Below are 25,019 nucleotides of genomic sequence, written 5' to 3' on the forward strand. Positions count from 1 at the left end.
TTGGGCACTCTGTAAAGCAAAAGCATCCAAATAAAGCCACAAACTGGGTCTCTGCAGAGCTTTTTGGATGTAGTGAGTCGGAGTGATGGTTTATGTAAGCTTACAACAACACACTATATCCCTCTAAACAAGAGCTAACATTGGCATTGTTCTGCCCTTGCCCTTGTCCAGGAAGCTGCAGAGACGGCTAAGTAAATAAGGAGTCCATTATTTTCAGGTTGGATTAGCACTCAAGGCCCAATTAGAGTGTTCTTAAGAGTGCTGATCGATGTTCAGGTCAGTGTAGTGGTGGGCGATATGACAATATGATGGCTCTATGAGCTTTTATGAACATATTGTGGTCATTGTTAGCATGTCTAGGTTACTTATGGAGTACTTTAACTAATCAACTACATGTTTCATTAAAACGGCAGTCAGGAGGTCGCTAGCTCAAATCCCCTGAGGGTCCATATTAGTGAAAAACTCATTTTCCTCAGTTTAATATAGTATAGAAAAGTTGTTCAAGTTCCCACTGTATCATTCATCCCTCGGTCTACACGGCCAGTCTACACATATATGAAGGCTAGGCTGCAAAAACAGGCCATCTCTGTTGTTGTGTCCTGGAAATCACACTGTATCTATCTATTCAGCCAACAAGGCTTCACATGGAAGCTATAAAGAGTGTTTCAGCCTGGAGTACTGAAAGTTTTGAGCCAATCAGAACATCCAGTCTTAAAGCCACCGTGACAGAAACAGCCTGTTGAATTGTAAAGGGTTAAATAGAGGCTGGAAAATGGTCATGTTAAAATGAATTATGACTGTTTTGGCACACAAGCCAACACAAATGCCGAAGCTCAAGGAAAAAAAATGAATATACAAGAAAAATATAAAGACATGGGGCCTTAGTTTAGTTTAATAATGTGTATTAAAGAGCTGTGTAACACAATACAGCAGCATCAAACCCCATTCACCCCCAACCCCTGCACCCACTTTTTTGTTCCCGCTTTTTTTTCTTTAAGTTTCCTTCCCTAACCCAAACTGAGCTCCGTTCTTACCTGTGCTACATTTATTTAGACTTCTCTTGTTATTGTCGGTGCTTTAAAACCCCTACAGCTGTTTTTTTGCCCAAATATTCTAAATACTAAAAGTGTAACAGTACTCCACCATTCAAAGCATTATAAACGTGTACTAATGTCCAGTCTACTACACTTCACTTCTGTGCAGACGAATAGTTAATAAAAGTCTCTTTTCTGGTTTCAAAATAAAAGAAAAGCTACATAGTGGTACTACCTGATCAAATACACTAGCTGCGTTCCAAAGCCCAGGCTGCAGCTGAGAAGGCTGTCGTAGAAGGCTGTTCCACAGCTGGGAAATGCAGCCTACGTTCAAATGTGAAGGGGAAAAACAGCACTGCAACAATGGTGGACTGAGACTGTTAAAATATCTTTCCTGTGATGCCACCACGCAGCCTCGGTGCTCTGGACTGTTCCATTTGTGTGACCAATAGACTACTAAGAAGGAGTCTTCATAGGACAGTCCTAGCGAGGACCTCACCTCCTTGGCTGCAGCCTAGGCTTTGGAACGCAGCTACTGACAGCGAGCACTCCAGCGAGCATTTGCCAGAAAAGAAAGATGCTGCTAGGGTTATTTGAGCGATGCCATGAAAAAAAACACATTTGGATTGATCAAGAATCTTTACCTTTTAAAGCTTCTTCACACCTACATTTACAGTGGTGGCTCAGCGCTGGGCTATTGACGACAAGAATGTGTGGGTTGGTGGGCCTTTAACCCCTCTCTGATCTCTGGTGTTGTGGCAATGGTTGCCCACTGCTCTGGGCACGTTTGCTCATTCGTGTATGTGTGTTCAATGCATGGATGGGTTAAAGGCAGAGGCTGAATTGCATATGCGTCTGACCCAAACGATGATAATGGGCGTCTTGTCTCTTGCCTTTAAAAAAATGTATTCCTTAATGGCATCACTCGAACAGCCCTTTGCAGCACGTGTCCTGGTGTTGGTTCACGTCAACCAGACAGATTCTGATAATCCCGCTTAACAGCGTCTATACAGGTGTTAACATGATTCATAGAAAGCTTGTGCTTGTGTAGAACTATTAAATACACACATACACACATACCCACACTCACACACATACATGAGAAGAATCCATCATCTACGAACGCTTGGTCATATACAAGTCCCAGTAAAAGAAAGTGATGCAGTGTCCAGTAGCTGTAGCGTTCACCGCAGAGTTTCTCTGTCAATGAGGCCAAGGACAACTTTTCATCAAACAGCCTCATTGAATGGGGAGTAGAAATGTGCAGTTCATCGCACTGCCTTGTTTAGGAAAATGCGTATCAGTCAAAATCTTCTGAGATCACTGGCCCTCAGATAGGCTAGCTGAGTGAGTCACATGATAGGGGGAGGGCCTCCACAGAAAATCACCTTCACTGTAGCTTTGAAATGCTGATGCTTCTTCGCTGGAAGTCCGAGGACACGTGAAAAGTCTGACGGCACATAAACCCGGTGCAGAGAATGAACTTGTAAAACGTCTTTACAAGGGTCTTAAAGGTGCCATCTCTTAACATAAGTTGCTCTTGTCTAGAAGAGGAAGCATAAGACATGTGTGAGCATTGAAATTAAACTTGTTCTTGCATGTATCCAAGTTTCACTCTCAAAGCTAAATATCCTGGGAGAAGATTAGGGATGTTCCGATCCAGTTTATTTACCCCTGATCCAAGTACCTTAATGGTGAGTGCCCACAAATATCGATCTGATCTTTGTGCTAGTGTTTCAGTGCATCAAATCGTAAATCAAGAATAAAGACATGTTGAGAATGTTAAAGGATATTTCCCCTTCTAATAGAATGAATTCCCTCCAAATGGAATTCAATATCTTTGTCATTGTAGAAGTCCAACAAAATGGAGTTGGAATTGACTGGGAAAACTGGGTTAGAAATGAGCCAAATGCCTTGAAGAAAAAGCAGCGCAAACGCAGCGGAACCACATATTTTCTGCTACGTTTTTAATGTTTCATGTTCCACTGTAAAACAGCTCAGCACCGCAGACTATGAAATATCTGTTACCTGAGAATGGTACTCACTGCGGCGGGCTGGGAATAATGTCTGGTAATGAAGGATGCACTGCTGGAGAGGTAAAAACAAACTGCCTTTCAAATAGCTGATAGTTGATTAATTACAATAAGCCTGGATCGAGCCAAGACATCCCTAGAGGAGATAATAAGGAATCACCTACTGGATTTAATAGGGGTGATAGTACTTAAACAGGAAATTGTTTCCTAAATCCAAATGCACTTGGCCTGGAACTTGGGCTAAGCTTAAACACAACCACAAGTGGAAAATGTGGAGCATGTTTTCTAAAACAAAAAGTAGATGTTTCCTCAGTGCACCTGATGTGTTACAATAATTTTTGTGTCTTCTCGCTACACTTGCTACCATCACCAGCGCAGTGTGTCAATAATGACCACTGTTTGAGTAAATCTGCCCCTAAGCGTCTAATCTCAAGCTACAGGTCTGTGGCTAAATGGTGGGAATCCCTTTACGACTTGCATTACGTGAAAGGACGTTGGGGCATCGAGCAGTCGCCATCTTCTAAAGCAGGAAGCAACATGCAGCTTCATACGCAGATTTCAATGGGCGTGGCCATCACCATCTTACTCTTGTCCTGCCGGTTGGGGGAGGGGCTTTTCGATGCTTCCTCCCTGGAGGAGTGCGGCTCGGACAGGATGCTACGTTTGAGAGGGGTGGGCCGAAGGCAGGACGTGCCAGGTGGAGGGGAGGGCTCTGCGTGTCTGTGGGCGGCGCCACGTGTGGCCATGCCCCTGGAGGCTCTACAGGAAGCTCTGCGGCGATGGTGGGTCAGCAGGTCATACTTGAGGAAGTAGAAGACCTCCTTGACGCCGCAGCGGCGCTCGGGATCCAGTGCTAGCAGGCGGCCAAACATGCGCAGGGCGTCGTCAGAGAAGCGGCGCCACTGTGAGGGCACTGCGCCTGGTGGGCACGCTCCTCTCTGCCAGCGTTGGAACTCCGCGTAGAAGGCGTCGTTGGGCAGTGCCGCCTCCCAGGGGAAGTTGCCGGTAAGCATGCAGAATAGCAGGACACCAAACGCCCACACATCCTGGGTGGTCGCCACGACTATCCCTTCTGAGCCAGTGATTTGGCACACCTGCCTCAGCCAGAGTTTTAACACATAACACATTATGTAAGTAAGTAACTTTACTGTGATTATACCGTTACACCTGTACACAACAAAATACTTCTCTTTGCTTATCTAATCAGAGCGCAGGGTCAGCCATGCTACAGTGCCTGGAGCGAAAAGGGCCCAACGGTGGCAGCTTAGCAGACCGGGGTATCAAACCCACAACCCTGTAATGAATTACCCAGTGCTAATTTTTAACTGGTGTTTAAAGATCTTAATAGGCTTGCACCTTCATGTAATTCAGACCAGATGTTCTAGCTTGGATCTTAGAACTTTTATATTTATTAGGGCAATAAACTGCTTTTTTCAGATGGAGGATAAATAGCATTTCTAACATGAACTTTCGTTAACTGTAACCACAAAATGTCAAACAGATGTGTTTTTAAGGGTCTTTAATGAAGTCACATCCATTCATTTTAAGTGTATTTTCCAGAAGTGAGCAACGTTAATGAATGCCTAGTGCCCTTCTTGGCACTGAAAAGCTTTATCTTGTAAAATGCAACTACACTATCCAAATATGTTCATTTTCTTTTGTATTAACGACACTATTCGCATTAAGGGTGAATATTTTCTGAGATGTCACAGGGCAGTGCATGGTTCTGAGACCAATTCTTTAAACCATTCATCTCAAAATCAGCTTTCTACAAAAAATATTAAAGGAGGACTTCCTAATACACTGCTGGATTTATATGGCAAATATGACACATTTTATATGCTATGTTCAATTGTTTCCCCAGTAAGTTAAATTCAACAAATGAGTAGAAACTGTGTGCTACAACAAGCAGAAACATTAAATATTTAAAGCAACATTAGGTAGAATTTTTCTCCTTAAAATAACATCTTTAAAAGACTTTAAAGTGACGCTCCCCTGACCTAGTAGAGAGAATTGCATCACTCTAAGCTTACAAAATGCATGTGAAAAGCAGTCCTTTAGGTGTAAATTCCACAACCTGACTATGTTCTCCATAATGCTCCTTTAAGTATCTTATAGAGAACCTGTTTCTTATAGAGAACTGCAACCGTACTGCTTAAATCACTTTTATAATGTATAATAGGGAATAATGAAGTCTTATAACCTCAGCAGCTGTGTACGGGATGGTGCCGCTGACCCGTTTGACCCGACTGCCCGCACGGCGCGTCATGCCGAAGTCAGCCAGCTTGACGCGTCGGCACTCGCGGTCGAAAAGGAGTACGTTCTCTGGCTTCACGTCCCGATGCACCAGACTCTTACTGTGCATGAAGTCCAGAGCCAAGCCCAGCTGCTGCACACAGCGCTTCACCATGTCCTCCGGCAAACCAGCCTGTGCCACAGAGAGAGTCAGAAAGAGAGAGAGATTTGGGGGGTTGGGGGTTATAGAAAAAGAGAAAGAGAGAGAGAGAGAGAAAGAGAAGAAAGGGGGAGAGGATTAGAAGGATGGTTTTGAGGGAAAAATTGGGATGAGAAGAATTAGAGTAAGAAGGTTATGTAATTATAAGGAGCTTTCACTCACAGCTAAATAAATGAGGTTTAGAGACCAGGGAGGAGAGTGAGGAATGGACGAGAGAGAGAGAGAGAAAGATGAAAAGTGAATGATGACCATGATATGAAAGGAAGAAGTGATGATTTGGTAAATGTGACCCTGTGGAATGATAGCAGCAATCGTGTAGACCTTAGGACAGTGCTTGATCTCAGCTAACACTGCTTATCGTGACCGCTAACCGCACTTGGAGTTACTTGAAGTGACAGTCCAGAAAGCAGTTACACAATTTCCCCCCCTTACCCCAAATGTAGTTTGATCCTTAGTTTGGATATATGAGGCTAAGGCAGCAGGCTTGTTGCCGTGGGCAAGCCTCCCAATTGCATAGCCAGGCCTGTCCAAAACTGGTTGGCATTCACTTTGAACTGAATCTAATGTTTGGAAACCTCTGCCTGGAGCACCAGGGATTAAACAGAATCGGAACGCTAAGAGTTTGTCTCCACGTTTCAGCCAGTGGTGTTCATGCTAGCTGTAGGCATTTAACTTTTAATCCTATGGGAAGCAGCCGCAAGGTAGTTATAAAAGCCACCAACAAAGTCCAACTATTCTGAAAAGCACAGAGCAATGTACTCACTTGAAGCAGGGTTGTTATGGTTACAGTGTGCATATCACATGAGACGTTTTTGTTCATATAAGCACAGAAAGTGCTCCAGGATGTGCTCAGTGTTCTAACGTTTTAATTTCTCCAAACTGAAACAGACGCATAATGGTGACATACCGAAAACTGCCAAAAAACACAGAGGCAAAGCATAGACTCTGTGAAATCGACTTTGACTACTTGGGAACTTGGATAAATGCTTGATGAAATGGTTGATGGGGGTGGGGCTGTCTGGCATCACATGTGGACCATGCGAAGAGATCTACCATCCATAAAAGCTCCCCCAGTAGATAATGTTATATAGCAGCTAATGTAAGCTGCCTAGCGCCTTATAAACACTGTTTATTAATCAATGAGCAATAAAGCATGTTTTTGCAATGATCCATCATTTCAATGCATTTGTTCTATTCATATGAGCAACGTGGGGACCCATGTGGGTGACTTTAACCAATTAAAGCACACAGATCATAGCACGTAGCTGAACATCCTATAATCATAATGAACATCCCTGTGGTTGGTGTGGCGCAACAGATAACACCGCTACCACACCATGTGGGAGACTGGGGTTCGATTCCCGGTCTGGGTGACTATGCTGCGCTACACCAATAAGAGTCCTTGGGCAAGACTCCTAACACTACACTGACCCACCTCTGTAATACGAGTCACCTTGTAAGTCGCTCTGGATAAGAGTGTCAGCTAAATGCCATAAAATGTAAATGTAAAAAAAAACATCCGTTTCATAGACCCTAAAATAGAACCCTGTGGGACTCCACAGAATACGCACTGAAAGTATATGTATATCCCAGTAATTAGTAATGCACACACACACACAAACTACATGTGTAAATCATCACACACTTGCCCTGACACAGTCACGATCTTTACACCCCTCCGTGTGGATGCATGCGATGATGTATGCATTCGTACCTGAGGAGGTATGATGTCAAACAGGTCTCCGGCAGGCGCATATTCCTGGCCAAAGACGTAGCTCTCCTCAGTCTCAAACAGAACGTCCAGCACTTTAATGATGAAGGGACTGCAGCCCAGCGCCGCCGTCAAACTATACTCCCGCAGAAAACTTCGCAACTTGGTTTTATTCTTACTCACATACTTAAGAGCCAGTTTTGTGCCTAGAACGTAAACACACCGCATTGAAATCTAAACTCCGCTGTCGTGACAACCTTGAACCAGTTAAATAAATCCCTTTTTTTTGGGCACACAACCTTTTTTTAGAGATATCTTCAACACTTTGACACTCGTTAATGCATTAGTGAAGCAGTGTGAAAACACTTACCCTGCGTTCGGTGAGCCACCAGGTCCACTCTGCCATACGTGCCTTTCCCTAATGGGCCAATCAGCTCATACTGCTGTTCGACCTCAGTGGCAGAGATAGCGGTGATGGAAAGAGCCTGCATGTCCTCCACTGGGGCCGTGCCCACACTGTTGCTCCGCCCTGCTGCCGACACACCCACCTGGGCACTGAAACACAAAATATAGATATACAATCAGCTGGTAGTTGATTGGTCGGGGAGGAGAGTTAGACTGGATTATAAGATATTAATCACTATAAAACAGTCATTTTAAGAGCAGTCCAGAATTTCTCATTATAGAAACTAAAAATAAAGGGATTTTACTGCAGTATTAATCAGCAGCACATCCTATCCTACAGTTACCAAACTGGATTGTTATCGACACTCCGCATTACCAGACTTGGATCGGATCGGAGGGGCAAAATAACCTGATTGGGAAATCTCTAGTAACATAAAACTCATGAAACATAAGCAACTGTCTAAAAACCTGAAAACAACATCAATCAATCAATGCCCACAAAGCAGGGGGAGAATGTAAGATGACAGCCCAGTGTTTTTAACTCATGGTTTCAATGCACTTCAAGGGAACTGTGGGTCAGGATGAAATCTAGAAGACCAATAATATTCTCTTACCTCCAAGTTCATCACAAACTCAAGGTTTAAAGCATACAATTTAATTTATTAAATTGCATTTCGACAAACCAGCTTTGGGATGAGACACAAACTGAATCTTTTGCAATGGCCTTCGTGGCCTCCTGAGCTAAATATCATTGAAAATCTGTGAATAGACCTTAAACAAACTGTACAGCAAGATGATCCAAAAAAAAATCTCTGAACTAGAGGCCTTGTGCAAAGAAGACATTTTAACTACAAGTACTGGATGGGTTTTAGCTGCTCTGCTAAAGCCACATAGATTTTATTTTTTAGTTTTAATGCTATGAAAGGATTCATTAAAAAAAAGAATGTGCTAAGAAACAGTGTTCAGTGTGTGATTGGCCAGATAGGCTGTGTTTACTGCTTCTTAATAAAAGACATAATTCACCTATGTCTAATGCAGGCACCTGTTCATCACTGACTAGAATTAATTTCGTTTCCCAATGAAATGATAAACACTGCATGGAAGTGCGAACACGTTTAGATAGCATTAGATAGCATATCAGAATGCAACTAACTGGCAAAACCCTGATAGCTTTGGCTTCTTTAAAAAATTAGATGTGCTCTGTTGATGTGTGTGCAGAGCATCTAAGGCTAAGACTAGTTCCTAATAGGCCACATTTTGGATTCAGCGCTACCAGCCTGGGAGGGCAAATGCGGGCACTTGTCTCTTCTGATGCGTATGACGACATGGAGGATACTGCCAAGGGCTTGGAACCAGCACACACACACACACACACACACACACACACACACACACACACAGACTAGCTGGAATACTATTTGTACATCATATCCACTTACGCTTCACCCACCCTTAGGGTTAACACACTATATGGCCAAAAGTATATAGACACTCCTCACGAAATGGGTCGTACTGACTTTAAACGTGCCGCTGTCACAGGATGCCACAGTTTGCTCCTTTGCTCCAGTCAACTGTAAGAAAAAAAACATTTAAAAAAAACACCTTTCCTCCCTGCCATCACTCACTACAGAGTTCCAAGTCGCCTTTGGAAGCAACATCAGCACAAGGACTGGGCATGGGGAGCTTGATGAAATGGCTTGCCATAGCTGAACAGCTGCACACAAGCCTAGGATAATTACGCACAATTCCATGCACTGGCTGATGTGGTGTAAATCCCACCACCACTGGACTTTGGAGCAGTGGAAATAGCTGTCTGAAATGATGAATCATGCTTCAGTATCTGGCACTCTGATGGACGAATCTGGGTTTGGCGGAGGCTAGGAGAACACTACCTTCCAGACTGCACAGTGCCAACAATAATGTTTGGTGTAGGAAGGATTGTGGTCTGGGGTTGTAGCTCGGCCCCTTAGTTCTAGTGAAGGGTGATGTTTACGCTAGAGCACACAAGGACATTTTACACAGACACTTACAAGCCAGGCCTTCTCATCCGACATCAGTCCCGACCTGACAAATGACCTTTTGATAGAATGGAATAAAAAAGACCCATAGACATTCATGACATTGAAAAATAACAAGGCTGTGGCAAGACTTCACAACAAAAAAAGCCATACTATGGGCTACAACGAAGTTAAGACATCCTGAAACAAGCAACAGAGGTGTGTGATATTGAGTGGGTGGGGCCAATATGGAGCTGGAGCCAACATGGACCAATGTGAAATCTGGCATAGTTGGATAATGAGCATTTGGTATATGGAAGTGAAATGCTGTGAACCTAAAACACTGCTGTATCCTTTCTTAACAGCAAAAAAACAACATATGTAATACAGGGCTGTTAACAGAACAAAAAACCAAAACCTTCTTGACTTATAACATTTCATTCCAGGTTACAAGCAACAGCTGCTTAGGGAGAATATGAAGGCGAAAGCTACTGTGAAGTACCGCTTGGAGAAGAGCCAAACCAGTCTTAGTACAAAGCTAAAAGCTAACCCTACCAGACCATATAACAATCTTTTCAGCTAGCTAACCTCACTCCATTTACACAAATTCCACTTGATGTAAAGATTGTTCATCAATTTAAAGGTTCTTCACACTTACATTTCTATTACAAACATGGTTCTGCTATAGCATCACTCAAAAGAACCATTTCAGGTACTTTTTTTTTTTAAAAGGGTGCAGACTAGCAAGATGCAGCTACAGGGTAGAGGTTTCCAATAAAGCAGCCGGTGAATGTATACACACTATAAACACACACACACACACACACACACACACACACACACACACACACACACACACACACACACACACTGGTGTTTCGCAGTACAGGCAGTGTAGGGAACACATAAGGCTCCCTCAATCAGTGCTTATATCCATAAGCACCATTTTCATTGTGCTGCCCTCCTTGATATCGCTACTCCTGATGTCTCCTCACCAGGAAGGAGTAGAGGAGATGGGGGAGGGTTGGTTGCCAAAGAGCAGTTCGCTCTAACTCTCTTACTGTACGGGTCAGTGAAATGACACCTAATGAAATAACATGCAACCAGATGCGCCCACGCTCTCCTTAAACATAAGCAAGCATATGGAACGGGAGCCGAGCAGCTGCAAGCCTAGAGTCTGGCCTGATTTATGAGGAACACAATTAAATAAAGAAAATTATACTGCAACTCTAGTCTAATTTTGGACCACAGAACTGCTTTCAACTAGATATTTTTAGTTTGCGGGCCAATCTTAACCTAACGGTTACACTGACTTAGATTCCCCTTGACTGACAAGGGCAGGTGGATGCTGGTGATATCACTTGGTCACACACGAGGTATTGATGATCAGTTCTATGACGGTATCCCTTTTCTGTAGGCCTCCTATCGGCCATTCCATCATAATGAATTGATAATTGAATTGAATTCATTTTCAAGACATTATGTTTAATAAATGCCACAGTAAACAAAATAAAGCAAAACTAAATGAAAACAAGTGAAACTAGGAGCCGTTTTTTAGCAATCTTTAGGAGACACTTTTGGCAAGGTGGAAGATAGCAATGAGCATTGCGACACGCCTTGCGCAAGGTGTAGGGTAGGGCCCTTGATCTTGAAAATTAAATAAAATGAACAATACAAAAAAAAGCACCCTTTAACAATGTATTTATAAGATACCTTTCTGCCAATGTCATGACTAACCAAACAAAAAAAAACCCTACATGGTAATACCTACATAGTATCACTGGGGTCCTAGGCAAATTAACCCTAACCCTAGCAACAATCAGCCCAGGTAATGTATAAAGTTCAAATCATAGATGATAAATCAAAGTACAAGAGCAATAAAAATGGAACCATTTGGCTTTCTAGACGGAGAGCCTACTGGTCTCTGTCGCTTGCTCATGCAGCTCTTACCCTCTTCCCTTCCTTTAACAGATAAAACCTGTTGGCATTCTGAATTTACGCTATGTTTCTGCATCACAGTCCATCATAAAATTACATCTATATTTATTTGCCTACTAGTTACTTTAAAATGCTGCAGTAAAATCTCTTTTCATTTTTGATGTGTGCATAGGGGAACACATTCAACCGAACCGGAAAGAAAAAGGTTCTAAAAGGGTCCTAGTCGCACTTTATGCAATCACTTACAAAAGGAATGCTTATTGCACCCTACTGCAGCATAGATGACTGTGCTGATAAGATATATATATATATACATATATCTTATACATATCTTATCGTTTTATATATATATATATAAAAACTTGTGTTATATTGCTTAAAAGTTTTTATAACGATCAATTTGCGACTTAACAGTTAGCATTTTAACCCTTAAAACGCCTTTCTCTTTTTTCTTCAATTAATAAAACAAAAATACTATTTATGCCATTAATGATGGCAAACAGGCTGTATGTCAGGTATATTATTTATTTAATAAACTTACTATTTTGCTTTTTTTGTGATAACTGACTCCATGCTTTGTTAATAAGAAGCATGCACAAAGGAAAAAAAATTAACTGGGCTTAAACACAGGGCTGCCAACTCTCACGCACTGGCTGCAAGACTCACACCATTACCTCTAATCTCACGCACCCATGCTTCAGATAACCAGTTGTTCTCTGGAGTGGGATTTAAAAGGAGGCCCTGTGGTCGAAAATATGTTTTAAGTTATTGCTATTTTCATTTATCTTTGGAAAATGCAGTTGTCTTCTTTCCCACTGTCTAATTATAATGCAACGTTTTCATGTGTTCAGTTAATTTAGTTTTCCTCCAGTCCTTTTCAGCCTTACAGCTGTTCCGTTTGAGCTGCTGCAGCTGCTCCGTTTTCCATGGTATTTTTTTAAGCAGATTTTTTTTTAACCTTTGCTGGTGCAGAGTTTACAGACTTTACAGAATGTAAAGAAATGTATTGTTTATAGCATTAATAAAATCATTTAAGGTTGACGCATTAAAATACTGTTTTGCTAGTACGCCCCACGCCTTTAATGAGTGAAACGGCTTTTGAGCTGGAGTTTGGTGCTTCTAGGTGGATGCGTGAAGCTGAAGCCCCCAACCATCCCCCAACATGTGCCCTCTATAAGGGTGGGATTTGTAATATACTGGTAACAACTGAGTGTATTGTTCTGTATGACTGCAGAACACCTTCAGGAGGATTTAGTGGACTCTGCAGTAGTAGTGCACTGTTCTACTGTGCACTCTATTTCAGTTGTAAAGGAGAGGATGCATTCAAATACAACACAGCAAATGTCACACAAAAACAAAGCAAGCATCACAACATATGTACAACAGCTGAAGATGAAAAGGATAATAACCCTGAACACATCACAAAATTCACAATGTACTACCTCAGGAAGCACAAGCTGAAGGTTCTGCCAGAGTCCATTGTCCTAAACATCATTGAACACCTGTGAACAGACCTCAAAAGAGAAGTGCGGCAAAACAGCAAGGAATAATGGGTGAAAATCTATGAGTGAAGAGCCTCAACTGATCATGCACCCCAAACTTTTGCTTCTTGCCCTTTTCCTTTCTTTTAGAACAATAAAGAAGTGTCTCATCTTCAAATCAGGGCATCTTTTATATGTTTAACTATTCATGCAAACAGAAAGTCTGACCAGGGGTGCCCAAACTTCTGCATGCCGCTGGTGGCAAGTGAATAGCCTCCAAGTAGATTTTAATAACCTTGACCATGAGTGTGTATGCACACACAAATACACCATCTCTACCAAAACGCCTTTGTGTTGTTTCTCCTGCTGTTCCACTTTCTTCCCTTTCTTTGTTCCCTTTGTGATTGTCCAAGTCCACATTACTAAGCTTTCCGAGATGGAACTCTCATAAATATTCCAGCAGTGCACACGCAGTACACAGAAGCAGAGGTTTGTTCCCAGAAACTATGATTGAAGTGCCTCAAGGGTAAGATTGCTGGCTTGGAATTAGGCTTGAGCTGACTGACAATAGTATTATATACTATTATATGTATATATATAATAGTATTGTGAACTGAGACAGTGAACTTGCAGGCCGACGATCAATTTGGACGATTTAAATATCAGAAAATTCGCTGTCCACGGTTTTTAGAAGCATACCTTCACTGGCCAATGAGAAATATGTATCTTCAAAATGGTCAAAATGGACTTTACAGGAGAATGCAATGCTCCCGACATTGGGAGGGCGAAAAAAACGACACCCGCCTCCTCCGACACGAGCCAGCGACTCTTTTTCCTAACTGACAGATGCAACGTCACCGAGCAACCAAAGCTCAGAACTTAGAGGAAAGCATCACGTTCCCTGGCTCTGATGAATCGGCCAGCAGATGCCAGTGTCAGCCAGGATTATACTGGAGCAGACAAGGCCTTTTGTGCTCTCTTGGGCCCCGGCTGCCGATGGCTAGCAGCATGACCGGGATTCGAACTAGCGATCCTAGCGAAATGTTTTTAACTTTGAATTAAATTGAGTTTTATACCAAGTAGTTTAGAGCATTCTATTGGTCTATTCTTCCAGAATTAATTACTACAGAGTAAACAGGGCAACTACCGGGTTCAAGCAATGGAGGAAACTAAACACAGACAGAAATGTAGATACATGTTTTTTACTGGACAACAGCGACAGATGCAATCATACCTGGCCCATAAAATTTATTTTAATGTACAATGATTTGTCTAGATAGGGTTTCTGGTGCTGCAACATGAACAAGGCCTTAACACTGACCTTGTGTTTGCACTAATACTAATTACGATACAAAGCAAGTAATAGCCTAATAATAATGACAATCATTTTATTTATTAATTGTTGTTGTTGTTATTATTATTGTTTTTAGCACACCTATAATTCCCATATAGCCCTGCCACAGTGGCTGACTGAAGGGATGTATAGGCTGTAAACATGGACTTAATTAAACCTACAGCAAAAACTACCAAATCATACCGAAGACTACCAAATCACAGGCAAGAAAGCCATCAGCCAACAGGTTTCCACGTAGAATCACAGTTTATTTCCTCAGTTTTTATGGTTATACACTCAGGCATATGTTCCATCCATATTAAAATGTGTATTCCTCCAAGATACAGTATTCGGACAAAAGTACTGGGACACCTGCTCATTCATTGTTCCTTCCAAAATAAAGGGTAATTTTTTTGTTTGTTTTTCCTGCTTATGTTGGATTCAGCGACAAGAGCGTTTAGTAAGGTCAGAATTTAAGATGATCACCACCCCCACTGCATTCCCAACACATGCCAAAAGTACTGGATGGAGCACCAACCATCATTCCAGAGAACACAGTTCCACTGCTCCACAGCTCTATGCCCGTCTGGCCCAAGCCTGGCATAAGGCATGGCACCAATAGGTTCATGGTGCCAGTAGGTTCTGCTACAGAGTCCTATTTTGTTGGCAATACTTCTCTACAGGGAGCAGACAAGCTGTGCATGCTGTAAAAGCATAGTCAGAAGGTCCTGCTTCCCACTTGTCGGAATTACGAGCATGTCAAGTTCAAACAGTCTGCTGACGGAGTAACTTGCACAGCGCTAGCAGAATAGTCAATTTGCCATGGCTAGAACCATAAACAGCATTGTTCTAGATCAGGTTAAAATGCACATAACGACTGCACTCGTAAAAAAATTAAAATAAAAAAACCCAAACAAACAGAATTATGTACTAATACTGAATCAGTCTTCTTCTCCACCACGTTCAAAGGCTAAAGGTTACCTCAATGTGCGTATCAACATTATCTTTGAATTTGCCTCCAGAAATTAAGAAATTATGATTTGGACTCATTAGGTAGTCCTAACGTTCTGTGCTTTTCCTACTTAAACACACCGGAATCAACTCACCTGCTAATTGCCAGGTTAAGTAGGTCTGTCAGGGCAGGAAAATCAGCAAACTGTGCTGGACTCTGGCCCCTATTGCCTGGGTTCTGAGCTTTGTCTGATTTATTGATTTACCTGGTTTTTGACCCTGTGCTCTTGCTTTCTGTATTTTTCTGATTATGGATGTGCCTTCTCTGCTCCCGCCTGCTTGTGTGCTGACCTTGTGTGCTGACCCTTGCCTGCCTTTATGACTATGAGTGTTGGACAAGTCCTAATAAAGCCACACTGGACATGTAGCCTGCCTCCACCCCTTCGTTACAGTTTATAGACATGATATTACACATTTTACATCCATTTTATTTACAACCATTTGCTCACTACTTTCATAACAGATGATACATGTCCACCACAAACTATAAAATATAAACATGAGAAAACACCAGTTGTTTATGTTGATATTAAATGTATTCTTTACCATTAATAGGAATATCCTGTATTTCTAAACAGCATTTATACAGTACTTTTTATAGTCCGTTACCATTTATACAGTGACATTTTGTAAGTCAGCAATAGGTGCAACTTATTATGTATTGTGTGGGTGTCCACAAACATTTGGACATATAGTGTACATTAGCATCCTTTTCTGGGACATATATACATAATGCAGTGAAATTTCTAATTAATTACACAGGATTTTGTGCTGAAAACCCATTTCCCTAGTTATCTACTAACTAAGAACTAACTAAGGCTGAAAGTCATTGTAGGATTTTATTCCAAGTACTTTTGGAGCATTCATTTATAAAAAAAAACTGAGATATATCATCATCATCATCATCTCAGGCCCACCCATTCACACTGAAGTTGTGTTTATTTTTACACTAGAGGGTATAAGTTGTTTTTGAGCCTGGGAGCCAAAAAAAAAAACCTAGGTGTTCCTGTGCTGCACTGTGTTGAGTGTTTGTGTCCAAGGAAAATAATGAAAAGTGAAAAACGGATGAAGCTAGGTCTTACCATTTTGCAAAAACGCAAAATTACCCCATCGGCCCACGGTTCGAATGGAATTCTTCTGTGTGAAATCAAACCAGCAATACTGAGCCCAAATTACCCTGATTTGGCCCTGGGAACTGACACGCCCTTAGACTGCTTTTTAAATCAGACACTAACATGACAGCCAATCAGCACAGAGGTCATTGTAACTATATCAGATAAACGCATAAAGCTAGAACCTACCTTTTGCAAAAACACGCTCAGAAAAGTGACATCTGAAATTACGCGACCGGTCTGCGGTTCGAATGGGAATCTTTCATGGGAAAGCCAACTAGCAATAATGAGCCCCTCCCACAAACGAGCCCATAACCAGCTCTGGGAGCTGACTTGTATACACACTGGACACGTGTGAAAATGCCCTTAGATTGAACTGCTTTTTGAACAAGGCACTCACATGACAGCCAATCAATCCAGAGGTCATTGTAAGTATATCAGTCTTAAAGGTGCAGTATCAGAAACAGTGTTTAATTATGAAGAAAGGAGAGGGGCTGTGAATTGGTCTTCTTTGGCTACAGAAACCCCCAGAAATACCCCATATAATTAAATCTGAGACGAGTGTAAGATATGAGCCCTTTAAAGCACGGCTCCTGCTGTGTGTGCACATGACCGAACACTTGATTGCTCCTGTCTTTTGTTCTCTCCTGTGCTTTACCTCTAAACAGAGCTCAACTCTGCCTGCAGATGGCAAAGAAGTAATAAGCATGAACCAGCAGCGTGCAGGCAAATGCTATTAGACCTAATGGGAGAGATCTAAACAGCCACTGGTTTCTGCTACTTCTCCTTTCTTCGTGTGATTCCAGAGCCTCTGCTCACCCTCCCTGATGAACTTGCTCTGCTTGTGTGATAACGCCACTGGTCTGGTCCTTGTGGTCTTCTTTAGAGATGCTCTTCAGGGGTCTGAATAGGCATTTCTGGACAAGCTGCTTTGGAACAGTGTATGTTATGTGGGTTTACTCCAGTACTGGATATGTTTAGCACCTAGCTCTAACAAAACTACAGTGGTCAAAGATCAGAACAGCAGAAACAGAAGCAGGAGAACCTGGGCTACTTCCATCCACAGGATCCGAGGAGCATCCCTGGATGTACAAAATGTTCCAAATGAGACCCCCCAAAAAAAAACCCCAGCACAGTGTCACTGAAAGACTGTGAGAAGTGGGCTGTTGACAAACTGGGCTCCATACTAATCTCACTCATCTCACCCTGTTCTGTAAAAGTCAGCACAGCTACAGCTGGTGTTCTGAACAGTGAGGGCTGTGTGTGACTGGTGAATGTGAAGGCTGTTGTGTGGAGACTGAGAGAAAGAGAGGTGAAGTTAGCTATAGCTACCTGCTGGTGCCCTGCCTCTCTCCACCATGCTCCTGCATCCGGACCCCCGCGTCTCCTCGGCGGTTCAGCGTTCACTGCTCGGGGTTCTGCCGCGGCTCAGCGAAACTTCTGCCCGGTACCACGCCGGTCCGAGCCGCGCTGCCGACCCATGGAGACGCGTCGAAATACTCCTGAGGGAGCTTGTGGTTTCCACAACACCACCACCTTCCCGCTGTTTACTGCTTCCCTTGGCCCCGTCGGTTCCGTCGCCTTGTTCTTGTTTTCGTCTTCTTCCTCCTCCTCCTCCTCCTCTTCCTCCTCCTGAGCTGCTGCCGCTGCTGCCACTGCGTTTGGAGCCTCGCTCCTTGTGCCCGTGCTTGTAAATGTGTGTGCGCGCGCGCGCGCGCCCGTGTTTGTGTGTGACCTACTTCAGCGCTCCTTTTGGAGCAGCGTGGCTACGACTAGTTAGGCTAATATTAGCCAGAATCAGCTGGCCGGGCGCAGCTGTAGCAGTGAATGGGGCCGATAAACAGATTTTTTTAGTCTTCCACACAGAAGCCGTCCTTTATTTCAGGAAGAATAGCCATGTTAAACGAGGGACCTCAGCTGAATGAGCCGCTCTACAGTGAGTAAATGGGCTTTTACACTAAACAGGTTTAAGGGGGGGCGGGGGGGGGGAGCTAGCTGAGCGCTGATTGGCTGGCTTGCTGATGAGCTCGCTGAGGTCGGAAATGCACCTGAAACCGGGAACAGCGTAAGAAAGAAGTGAACAGCAGTAGCTGTAGACGAGTCTGTATGACAAGGATCAGCCAATATTTACATATTAGGACACTTTAGGACCCTTCAAATAAATGCATTCAGCAACTTTATGTTGCACCCATTGCAAAATCACACACACACACACACACACACACACAACTTGTCTAGTTCCTGTAGAGAAATACTGCCAATAGCATAGAACTTTCTGAAGCAGACAATCAGATCATGCGAAGGCAAAGGGGGCTTGAGGAGTATAAAGCCCCCCAGCATCGAGCTGTGGAGCAGTGGAGCAGCGGAATGATGGTGCGCCATCCAGTACATCCAGGGTAGGCATGTCCCGATGCAATCTAGTGGATCGGGATCAGGGCTGGTCCAGATATTTCTAATGAATCGGGTATCGGCAGTAGCAGAGTGTCATTAACAGACATGGGCCGATCTGCTCAATCTGCATTCTTGTCTGTGCTTGTGTTCCTGTGGACTTGTAAAACACCATCAGTTGCAGCCCAAGTACTGCTCCATTCAAAAGTTCACATCTAGCACATCTATACAGTGCAAATGCCGTGTTATCGAGGATGCATCATGACATGACTTGTGTGGACTAGGCCTGGCCAACCGCAAAATTACCGTACCACGTCCTCCCGTTCTCTGGAGTTTGTACTCGTGAGTCGAACATGCCAAGTCAGTTCCTTTGTGACTTTATTGCGGTGAACAAAACAAAAAAAAGAGCTTTCTTTCAGCCGATAAGTGCGGTGACTTTACTAGTTAGCACTTAAAACAGGGCAGCTAATTCTAACTCTCCATTCCACCTTAAATAGTGCAGCGGTTACACTGTGTACCTTTCAACAGCGGAACAGCACTGCTGCCTTATTTAAGGTGGAACGGAAAGTTTGGGAAGGAACCGTTCTGTTTGGTAGTATTTGTTCAAAGATGAAGATATTCCACTCCATTATATCCATTTTTTGGACATTATATGAATCTGTCAGTTGTTCTTAACATTGTGTCACAATTTCGTGATGTATGGACTAGTAGAAATGTCCGAAATTACTCTTTTTACACTGTATTATGTTAGATACTATGTTTGCTATACTCAAACATATATAGCAAACATTCATATTTTATATGTTTGGTTATACAGTACATGGCATGTATATGTTTATGGCATCTGGGTTGACCATTTAACCATCTTAGAGAGGTTGGCAAGTGTAGCATTTGGAGTCTTACCCAAGGAATCTTCTGCTGGGGTGGCAAGCATACGACCTGCAGGCCAGAACCAGCCTGATAAAGGTCAGAACCCGTCCTGCCAAATAAATGTAGTATACATGTTCTCAACTGTGACTTTTTATTGACTTCAGCCGTTTACTAAAAGAAATCCACTCTCCATAAAGAGACCGACCTATAGGCAAGAAAAGGGAGAGAGGCAACTCTGCAGCAAAACCATTCAGATTTATACACTTGGTCACAGTGTGTGTTTCACACTGTGTGGAATTTACTAAATGTCTATCACAGTATTTCCTACTGCCACCTTGCTAAGATAGGACCTGATGTTCTACAGTGATGTTAGCTAGAACAGTTAGAGCACTGTGTGAATCTGTGTGAAGGGTGAAAGCAAACAATGAACACTAACATTAAAGCAATACTATGGAAAATTGGCATTTCTTGCTCTTGGGCTCCCCCTACAGTCGGCATGTAGTGCACTGAAGGATACTTTGCTGAGAAATACAGAGCAGTCACTGAAAGTTACATACTGCAGATAGACCTGTCCTTATTACAGGTCAGTGGAGTTGTTAAAAATGTTACATACGGTTACTTTAATGCCTTTTTTTTTTTTAAAGAGGTGGATGCAGTGTTGGGTTTTCCATTGAAAATCAGTGTGCCCCCCTTGACACTAGACTAAATACCTCAACTCTTCTATTGCTACTACACTACATCAACCACATAGCACCTTCAAATATTTTTTTTTTACTCCAGCTAGTTTTTGGTAGTTACACTTAACCTGACTGTGGGTACTGTCATGCTACCAAACTGTGTGTGTTTGTGTGAGTGTGAAGGGGAGGGTTACGGAGTTTGTGCCAGCAACAGTTGCATAATTTACTGTCACCAAGCTTTTAAGTGGGTTTGCAGCGAGTCCTGATGAAATAGCCGAGACAGTGCCTTACGGGCACAGGAGCAGAAACACAGAGCAGCCAGCACGCCTTCAGCGGTCTAGATAACACTCCTCTCTACTCCTCTCCTCTTCACCTCTCCTCCTGTCTCTCTCCTGTCCTCTCTTCTCTGCTCTTCTCTCTTCTCCCATTCGTCCCGTCCTCTCTCCTGTCCTCTCTCCTGTCCTCTCTTCTCTATGCTGTTTTTCTCCTTGTTTCTCTTCCCTTTTCTCTATCCCTTGTCTTCCCTCTTCCTCTCCGCTCTTCTCATCTCCGCTCTTCTCTTCTCTTCTCTTCTCTTCTCTTCTAATTTTTTCTCTTCTCCTTTCTTCTTGTTTCATCTCCCTTATTCTCTCATCCTTTCTTCTCTTTTCATCTCCCCTTCCCTCTTATCCTCTCCATTTTTTCCACTCTTTGTTTTCTCTCTACCTCTCTGCTCTTCACATTTCCACTCTTCTCTTCTCTTCTCATCTCCCCTCTTTTCTCCTTTTCTCCTTTCTTTTCTTTTCATCTCCTCTCATCTCCCCTTCCCACTTCTCCTCTCCTCTGTTCTTTCCTCTTTTCTTCTCTTCTCCTTTATTCTCTTCTCATCTCCCATTTTTCCCCCTTCTCATCTCTTCTCTTCTCCTTTCTTCTCATCTCCCTTATTCTGTTCCCATCTCCCCTCTTTTCCCCTCTTCTATTTTCTCTTCTCTTCTCATCCCCTCTTATCTCCCCTCATCTCTTCTCTTCTCCTTTCTTCATGTCTCCTCCCCTTCTTTTCTTATCTCTTCTTTTTTCTCATCTCGCTCTCTCTTCATCTTTCTTCTCTACGCTCTTCTCAGCTCATCTCTTCTGCAGTCTTGCCTCTTGCCTATTCTGTTTTCTTTTTCTCCTCTCCTTTCTCCTCTCCTCATCTCCTTTCTTTTCTTTACCTCATTTCTCCTCTATTCTATTCTCCTTTCCTATCATCTTGTCTCATCCCGTCTTCTCTTACTTTCTGTTATTTTTGCTCTCCTCATTTCTACTTTTCTCATTTCTCCTCTTCTCTTCTCTCCTCTTCTCATCTTTTTTATTTTTCACTTTTCTCTTTTACCCGTTACTCTTTTATTCTCCTTGTTAGTCTGCTGTTCTCATCTCTTTTCACTTTTCTCTGTTTGTCTCTTGTCTTCTTTACTCTTCTTTTGTCTCTCTTCTTTCCCCTTTTACTCTTATTTATCCTTCTCTTATACATACTTTACTCTTCTCCTCTTCCCTTCCCTTACATTTCCCTGCTTGTGTGTCAGGCCTTTTCTTCTTTACTCTTCATTCTTTTTGCTTCTCTCCTTTCTTTGTTCTCTAGATGTCCTTTCACCATTCTCTAATGTCCAGCTCTCCTTGTAACTTCACGCTTGTCCTCTTCATTAATATGCCCTGTCCACCTATCTCTCTCTCGTGCGCTTTCTCTCCCTCACTTTTTTTGTGTCCCACTTTCCAGTTTGACGTCTCCTCTCTGGATCCAGGGCGACCTGTTTTTTCTCCCCAAACTCCCTGGCCTCAAAACTCATGAGGCTGTGCTGTTTATATCAGTGAGGGACACGCTGGTGTGTGTGTGTGAGAGTGTGTGAGAGTGTGTATGTTGCTTTGTTTTTAGGGGAACCAATCAAATAAATAGGCTTTTATTAGATTTACTGTTCTTCGTCTATACATTGCTGTGTGTACTTTTGTATTTTCACACTGCTCACTAACAAACCTCACGAAGTGTAAACACTCCATGACCATTTTCATGGACAATTTGTTTAATTTGGTTATATATGTGTAAATTTTTAAATTTTAAGGTCAAACTAAGTGTCACCCTTGACTTCACTAGAGCATCACTACCCAACCTGGGGCAGCTGGTGGTCAGGTTTGCGTATTTTGCACATGTTATGCAAAGTGAGTTGCCAGTAAAGTAGCGTGGAGTCACCTGATAGCATCAGTTGTGCCAATGGACTGAAAAGCCCAATATAGAAGCACAATAAGGGGGACATTTGTCTAGAGCTGGGCAATATGACAATATTTTATCGTATTGTGATACATTTTGTTATCGTGATACAGAATATGTTTTTCTAAGCATATGGAGGATACTGTTTGTGCTTAATAAACACTGATTAGCTGCAGGTTTCATTACAAACAGAGTAATTAGGCTGGTTTAATCAGATGAAGTGCAGCAGATGATGAATAAAAATCCCTCAGTACGGGAGAATATCTGAATAGTAGTTTTTAAGGATCTGTTGCTACTGATGTATTTAGTCTGTGATTACACATGTCATGATTTTTTTTAATAGTATTTTAACCATGGCATCTGGCATTGTCTTATTGGTCACTTGATCAAGTAATTTTTTTGTGGATCTCCACCAACAAACATCCACACTCAAAACAGCTGCTTAACATCTGTGTATAATCCCATAATGACATCACACTTTTTTCCACATTATTTGATCAATTAAGGCTTTTTTTTTTACTCTAATAAATAAAAAAATAATTCTCCTTTTAGTTGTGTATAAAGCATTTCCAATCATTAAGCCTTACCTCCTCCACCTTTTTCTTCTGTATTGGTTTTTAATTAGGCTCTCAATGCTGTTTTTTTTCTGGATTTGAAGAAGGGGGCTAAAAATAGATGCTGTTGGCTCCAGACCTACAGACTACACCATATGTTGGTTTTCTGTAGTGCCAGTTCCGTAAAACTGGCTTGATGCTGATATTTAAACTGTCTTTGATTCAGGACGTTTCCCACTGAAGAGTGAAAGAAAGCATACTGGGTTCTGCTGAAAGAGATGGAAATCCCAAGAGTCTCTCCATTTCTCTCTCTTTTTCCAAGGACGTCACCAGTGATAAAATGATAAAAGCCTTTGAAAGTTCTCCTCAGGTTTCCGAGAACAACAGTACATCTTTTAGTGGAACCGAAACAGTTGATTGGCCTCCCATTATACGTTCATGTCACTGTAGCGGTTATGTAATCCGTGACACGCACTGTTTCTGTACTACAGGGCTATTTAAAACACAGCCGCGCCTTAAAACAGAACAGGTCCTTGAGTCAGGAAATGTCTTGTTGAATAATTGAACACCAGGGCTCGTTAATGTATAATAAACAGGGGTTTTCACTCAATCACTGTGTTAATCTGCTGAGGCAAAAACCACTTCTGGGTGGCAAATGTCCTCAGTGCCCTTAGCAAGGTCCTCTAAAGATTTCATGAGCTTATACTATTTAAACTCTCACTGTAAATACAGTGGGGTATCATATGAATAAAGCATGCAATCAATGATGACTATTAGAGCTAGAACTGCCATTCAGGCCACAAACAAGACAAAACAAGGTGAACACCTCCCCTTTACCATAATGCTAATGTCTGCTAGCCCCCCAATCACATTTCTTATAGTATGTCAGCGCTAAGCTAACACTGGTGCACATGAATAATGTAATAGGATCATGCTAATGTCCACTTGTACCCAATATTTTTTTCTCCCAATTTGGTACTGCCAATTAACCCACCTATTCGTAGCCCCCCCTAGCACCAGCAACACTAAGGACTTATCCAAGACACACATCTTCTTCAATACATGCAAAGTTGCGCACTCTCTGACTCCAGCTGCTGATGGCAAACTGGTGTTGCTCGGAATTCGATCTTGTGAATCCCCCCAGAACGGGTCATAGTGGGAGCGCATTAGACCGCTGAGCAATTCTGAGCACCCCCCTATTAACATTTCTAATAGTATTTCAGTGCTAAGCTAACACTGGTGCACATCAATAATGTGATACAGAAATGCAACCTCTGCTAGCCCATAAAAGGATCTCTCACAGTGTGTCCAAGCTAAAACCAGGGCACATGAATAATGTGATAATGCTAATGTCTGCTAGCCACCCAGTAGAATCTCTAATAGTGTGTCAAGTCAAGTCAAGTGGGTTTTATTGTCATTTCAACTACATACAGAGTACACAGTGAAACGAAACAGCGTTCCTCCAGGACCATGGTGCAACATAGACACAGTGCATACAAAACACAAGTGCAACACAAACAAGTGCGGACAGACAACACAACACAGTACAGACAGAGAATAATAAATAATTGGGGGTAGTGTGCAAATCTGCAGTGTGTATAAATATTGAGTCCAGTGAGGTAGTAAAGTTATTAGTGCAAATGCTTTGTGCAAAAAAATAAATGCTTCCCATTTTTCTGGGGTAAATGGTTGGAGAGAGAGAGAGAGAGAGAGAGTGCATGTAGCAGAAAAGACATCAGGTCAGAAGTTGAGTTGAGTTGAGAAGTCTGATGGCTTGGGGGAAGAAGCTATTGCAGAGTCTG

The 25,019-nt window shown here is 42.4% G+C and overlaps 1 protein-coding gene across 1 annotated transcript; it reads right to left on the bottom strand.

The window, feature by feature from the left end:
- Nucleotides 1-957: 957 nt before the first annotated feature.
- On the bottom strand, nt 958-18,414 carry sbk1 (SH3 domain binding kinase 1). The gene is made up of 5 exons (XM_072678935.1): nt 17,843-18,414; nt 7,604-7,788; nt 7,237-7,439; nt 5,271-5,495; nt 958-4,161 (listed from the first exon to the last, which is right to left on the bottom strand). The coding sequence occupies exons 1-5, from the start codon at nt 17,878-17,880 to the stop codon at nt 3,613-3,615; spliced, it is 1,200 nt and encodes a 399-aa protein (XP_072535036.1). The 5' UTR covers nt 17,881-18,414; the 3' UTR covers nt 958-3,612.
- Between the last annotated feature and the right edge of the window lie 6,605 nt (nt 18,415-25,019).

The sequence above is a fragment of the Salminus brasiliensis genome, chromosome 5, assembly GCF_030463535.1.
Source record: "Salminus brasiliensis chromosome 5, fSalBra1.hap2, whole genome shotgun sequence".
NCBI lineage: Eukaryota > Metazoa > Chordata > Actinopteri > Characiformes > Bryconidae > Salminus > Salminus brasiliensis.

Bases quoted from the DNA above. Each gene is read 5' to 3' on its own strand.
- sbk1 (XM_072678935.1), bottom strand. From the start codon at position 17,880: ATGCAGGAGCATGGTGGAGAGAGGCAGGGCACCAGCAG. The intron at 7,440-7,603 runs GTAAGTGTTTTC...TTTACGTTCTAG, and splicing joins GGTGGCTCACCGAACGCAGG to GCACAAAACTGGCTCTTAAG. The intron at 4,162-5,270 runs GTTATAAGACTT...TGGCTGAGGCAG, and splicing joins TCCCGTACACAGCTGCTGAG to GTGTGCCAAATCACTGGCTC.